At 34.9% G+C, this 6,000-nt stretch overlaps 1 protein-coding gene across 1 annotated transcript in view; it reads left to right on the forward strand.

Annotated features, from left to right (window-relative positions):
* Positions 1-5,373, forward strand: part of LOC124536966 (transcription factor hamlet-like) — an 82,979-nt gene extending 77,606 nt beyond the window's left edge. Inside the window, exon 3 of the mRNA XM_047113656.1 lies at positions 2,945-5,373. Coding sequence (XP_046969612.1) covers positions 2,965-3,738 — 774 coding nt within the window. The 5' untranslated portion in view covers positions 2,945-2,964 and the 3' untranslated portion in view covers positions 3,739-5,373. The remainder of the gene's footprint in view (positions 1-2,944) is intronic.
* The last annotated feature ends 627 nt before the right edge of the window (positions 5,374-6,000 follow it).

The following is a 6,000-nucleotide window of genomic DNA, read 5'->3' on the forward strand; positions in this document are numbered from 1 at the left end:
TAAATGGCCGCCATATAGAGAGAAATATAAGAAACGTTTTCGTGCAATTTACAACTAAGCATTATATTTTATACAAATCATAGTTTTTTTAAACGAATGCAGGCGCAATAACTTAAACTGATATTTATTATTAAAACATTTTGTGCATTTTGGTATGACTGCATTTTATAACATTCGATTATGAATGAATTTTATACCGCTAACATGCCACATGGGATAAAATAACTCCTTACATTACTGAAGTTAAATGTAAATATATTATTTAGTAGCATAACTGTAGTAATTGAAATTCATTTTTAGAAAAAAAAATATGCTTTGTCGTTATATACAGTAAGTTTTTATTTTATTTATTTTTTTTAAATAAAAAGAAAAAAAGAAAATTAGTTTATTTTAATTATAATATCGTCAATAAAACGAAGCACCACCCATATGTTCCGCACTGCCGACCATGCAAAACGCGTATCATTGGCAGCTTACTTCACACACTGTTTAACTCACATCAAACAAAACCATGCCATAATATACTTTATTGTATTCACACTGATGCTATATTAGTATGAACGTTAAATATCTTGTTGATAATGCCTACATTTGATAGACTTATCGTGATTGATGAGCGGACGTTGTAAATCACTATCATAAGTATACCTAAACGCTTATGGTATAGTTACCGTGATGATAGATTTATGAAACGGATTAAGTAAGGTCTACTGCCGGTGACCCTTCATCGCAACTGGAATTTGTCGTGCGGCCGCAACTAGTTTTAAACAACACCATTGTTACCTTGGACAAACTATTATAAATTGTAATGTTTTCGAATGTTTTAATTTGTCAACGCCTAAGAATTATTGTAACATTGTGCAGTCAATTATATTTCAAACATATTTATTCGTATTATAATTAAATATAAAGACAAAATAAAGATATTAAATATCCTTACAGTTCGGTCGATGTAGGAGCTGCAGCGTTTAAACGGAATGAAATCATTACAGATAAAATTACGATGTCTCGTTTCAATTCACACCTCACCTCCAATATAATACCTAAATTATTATTAGCTGGTAATGATAAATAAACTTATTTATTGAAGGCACGTTTTATCGCGAGCTAGTAACATAATATTAGACGTCGATATATTGGTTTTGTATATAATATTTCGAATACGGTAATTCATTAAATTTAACTTTACATAACAAACCAGTGAGACGAGTTGACGGGCCTATTCGAAATGCATAAAATCCCACAAAAGTCAAGAGTCGGGCCGTTTGGAGTGGCGCTCAAAGTAGCGGTAAGAACGAATAAGCGATTCAAATGCTAATATATCACAAGGCGGCGCGGCGTGATGGCGCTCATTGGCCACGCTATTTACATTAACATACATAACCGTGTTCGCTCCGCCTACCACGCAATACGTCACGACGCTTCCGAACGTCGTTAATTACGAGTAATTAGTGGATCGTGACTAGAGTCGTGATGGGCGCACACAAATATGCTCTAAATGCAATTCGCTGAACGTGCAAATAGTCAGAAGCGTGAAGAGTGCGAGTAATTCTTTCATATCGCCGACGAATTTATCTACGAGCGTCTAGTATTATTAGTGTACGTGCAAATATCGCACAGTTGGTACCGCCGCTGTCGGTAACGCCGATACTTGCGGTTAACCTGATAGTTTCTTAATGCGCAATTATTTTCTCAGTTTCTCCAGGGGCTGAATGCGTTCGCGGGGAACATTGGTTACAAATCATAAACAAGCGGCACCGGCCTCACGAGCTCACCAAATAAGGCTCCCGAGACGTCGATAGCTGACTCTTGTTCAAAGGATTTATGTCGTCTGCTTTTGGCACAAATTAGCGGCGTGTCTGATCGTAGGCGTGAGCCAACAAATTTCTAGCGGCACTATTAAGAAGATATCCTTCATTTTGTATTCACATTAAATATACATGTAGCTTGAAAACAATTAAATAGAATAATAATACAAAACCGTTAAAGGTTTACTATTAATCATAAGATTATTAATTATGTAATTATATCGAGTAGACATACGATATTAGTAAAGAATAGACAATATATATCTATAGCCCAATCAGTCACACTTAATGCGTAATGAAATAGTAATATATGCCTGTCGTGTGTAGTGGTATCGGTATTCTAAATCTCGACGGCGCCGTACAAGTTTCCAACTACCGTGACGAGACGTGGGTGATGTATGTCCACTGCCTTGATCAATCACACCAATATAGTTGTTCAGTGAACAAGAGGTGACTTTTTACAAGTATATATTATAGCGAAGTGTGGGCACGAAACTAGATCAGGTGAAAGGGACGAAGAAGTAAATAAATCAAAACTACTTCTTGTGTAAGGAGGTACTATAATTTCAAGTTTATAATATGAATCAATATACTAAAAATAAGATTTGATATATTTAATAATTAATGGTAGAATATTTCTAATATTTCGATCAATTCATATATTTTTAAATAATAATTTATTTATACTTATCAGCTATCGACTTTATATATTCGTCTTGCCAGCACTATTAAGATCAATATCATTACGATTCTATCAATATAATTCAAGCGTTCGCAATCTTGTTCGTTAGCAATATATATTTATCTCATCGGAAAGTACTCAATAAAATATAGCTCATAATTTATTTAAAAAAACATAGTTTCTGTATCGATTGCTCTAGTTTCGATGTCGCAAGCAAGTGGGCGTGCGTCGAAGGCGAGCGTAGGAGCAGCGTCGATCAGATGGTCACCCTCCGCACCGGTCGCGTCATTTCGCTATTTCACGAAACGGCTTAGCATAACGACTCAGTTGTTCTCATTGTTATTCGAATATTAAATAAGGAATAAAGTATTTTGATAATGTTGAATGTGATTTTCTTTTGTTTAAATATTAATTTTATATCGAGCAGTATTAATTGTGATATCTCTTGTTACAGGTCGGTGGCGCACGAGCCCGATGAGCGCGTGCGCGGCGGCCGCCATGCGCGAAAAGCACGCGGCGCCGCGCCGCCTCGCCTCGCCGCCCTCCTCGCCTCTTGAGCGACATCCCAGCCCTCTTGGCTCCCCACGTGCTGATGAACCTTTGGACCTTAGAGTAACGCACAAGCGTCCACCTCGGTTAGAAGATGAAAACTGCAACCTTATTGTTCCTTCGCCGCCTCCGCACCCGACACACCCAGCTCACCCAGCGCATCCAGCGCTTCTGCAATTCTGTCGGAGACTCCCCTTAGCGCTACCGGCATCTTTTGGTCGCTACCCATTCCTACCGGCCGCTGCTGCGACCCTTCTCGCCCCCGGAGCTCCGAGAGCTCCTCCAGTTCCTCAAAATCCCGGAATAAACAGAGCGCGTGACCGTTACACATGCTCCTATTGTGGAAAAGCGTTCCCAAGAAGTGCTAACTTGACAAGACATTTACGGACACACACAGGCGAGCAACCTTACCGTTGTAAATACTGTGAACGATCCTTCTCGATATCATCAAATTTGCAAAGACATGTGCGAAATATTCATAACAAGGAGCGACCTTTCCGATGTCGTCATTGCGACCGTTGTTTCGGTCAGCAGACGAATCTGGACAGGCACCTCAAGAAGCACGAAGCAGAAAACGGAGACGACAACCGACGAAGATCTCCAGAGGAGACCTACTTCGAAGAGATAAGGTCATTTATGGGACGCGTGGCACCCAATCGCCGCGCAGCTACGGCCGCGAGTGTCGCGGACCATACCTGATAGTGACTCGAGGAATATTCCACTGTACAATAATCTGGTCGATACATCCAAATGACTGTTATATATAATTACAACTGTACGTCATTGACTACGTGAGTTGATGCTTGATCATTTGTGAGCTGCGAAGTAAAACAATACCTTTAACAGTACAATATGCAAATGTAATTATCTGTCGACTGTCGTGTAAAGTTCCATGACAGCGAACGTGTATTCAATATTATTAATCGTTACCGCATCTCTAATCTCTCACAAAATGACCCAATCAAACGCAATGAAATAACATCGTGTCGGCTTTAAGGTTATGAAGAAGTAATAGGTATACTTTATGTAAATATGAAGCTATTGTTCAAAGTAGTTTAGTTAGAACGCGTACCGAATTTTTACTACCGATAAAGTTATACGAGCTAGAATTTATTTTATATTCATTGTGCATAAAAGACGTAAATAGGTATCTTTATAGGATAAGTGTTCAGAGTGTTCGCTATTTTAGATGTAGATGTAAAGATTAAATCGTATGGATGTAAGTAGTCTTTTTGTATTATTATTTTTTTTTGTAAATTTTTGCTTCATTTGATGTTGTATATTAGTGTTTTAGTCTGAGAGGAAACGCCGGTTACCAATAAACATATAACTTGTTGCTTATTGAAGATATAAATAATTTTATAAAATGTTAGAAAACTTGTTTAAAAATGATCTGATCAGTGAATATTATTTTAATATATAATACTTTGTGTTGGATAAATTATTTAAGTTTAAGGCGAAACCACAGAGTACGATTATTAGAGTTGGACGTCGTAGCGCCCTGATTGTTATGTTTAAAAATATTACGCAAATTAAAAGTATTTGTTTATAATTCTGAGATTTTATATAATATATATTATAAAGTGTTTTGTAAAACGATAAACAAACGTACCGTTTGTTTTCTATCCTTATACTAAATTAAGATAAAACAACTGTGATTTTATTTATTACTTGGCTGCAATTGGATCCGTGTATATGATTATTGTATCAAATATATTGACGAAAGTCTCTCAAAGAACTAATGTAAACGTTCCTTTAAGTATAGATAGATCTCTATTATTGTTACGAGTATGAAGTATTTAATATTTTACTATGATTCCATTTTCAAACTTCCTTAAATATCTTTATGGATATACATAGCATTGACTGTCAAGAACAATTGATGTGTAATATAATAAAAATAAATTTCTATTAATCATAAGATATGTATTGTTTTCGTCGAATATTAAAATAATAATAAAAATATATTTTATGAAATCACTTTTTAATCGATTCTATATTTTATAAGAAACAATTGTAAACGATTTTATTAAATATAAAAGTACCGATATCTATTTTTCAATATTACGAGTCAACAAATATCTGTGTAAACCCCTTTCAAAATTAATGTTACGTTTACCTAAACATATGTATGTATATTCGACAATTTGCCATGCCCTTACTGTTTAGTATACTCGTACCAAAACTGTTAAACATGTAAGAGATGCTATTTAACTTATCACTAGATTGTATAAGTAATAGAGATTATTACCTTTGTCGTTTTTGTACTTTTGATACCTATTAGACGTTTGAAGGTCACCGATTACCTTGTCAAAATAAATAACAATAAATCAACGTGTGTTTCTTTATTTAATATCCCATGGAATATTTCATAAGAATATAAAGCTATAAAAAGTTCAAAGATAAGAGAATCTTTGAACATTAAAGGTTCGAAAAAGTATGCTACGTACTGACAGACATGTGTCAGAATTTCATTAAATACAAGCAGATTTCTTCACGCTGTGTTTATTCACCACAAAGCATAGCGCGAATTATAAAAAACAAATTTAGCACTTAAACCGAATTTGAACCAGTGACGTCCATAAAAATCAACACTAGTTTAAACTAAAGAGTAATAATACTATGGAGTGTCATATTACTCGGAATAAATAGAATTGTATTTTTCGAATTGCTCGAGGAATATTTTATAGAATTTAGATTGTCTTTGAGGTAGACGATATGATTAAACTTTATTGCTATTAATTTCAGTGAAACAAGCCAGATAGGTCTATTACCGTTGCATAAACAAGCTTAAATTTATTGTACATAATAATAAGTGTTATATACTGCTATAAATAACTGTTAACTGTTTTTTTATGTAATTTTATAATTATTATGAAATCAGCCATAATTAAACATTTAATTAGCACGTAATGTTTCAAAACGTAGCAATAAATCTCATTCAACCTAGTTACTGACGTA

The sequence above is a fragment of the Vanessa cardui genome, chromosome 17, assembly GCF_905220365.1.
Source record: "Vanessa cardui chromosome 17, ilVanCard2.1, whole genome shotgun sequence".
In the NCBI taxonomy this organism is placed as follows: domain Eukaryota; kingdom Metazoa; phylum Arthropoda; class Insecta; order Lepidoptera; family Nymphalidae; genus Vanessa; species Vanessa cardui.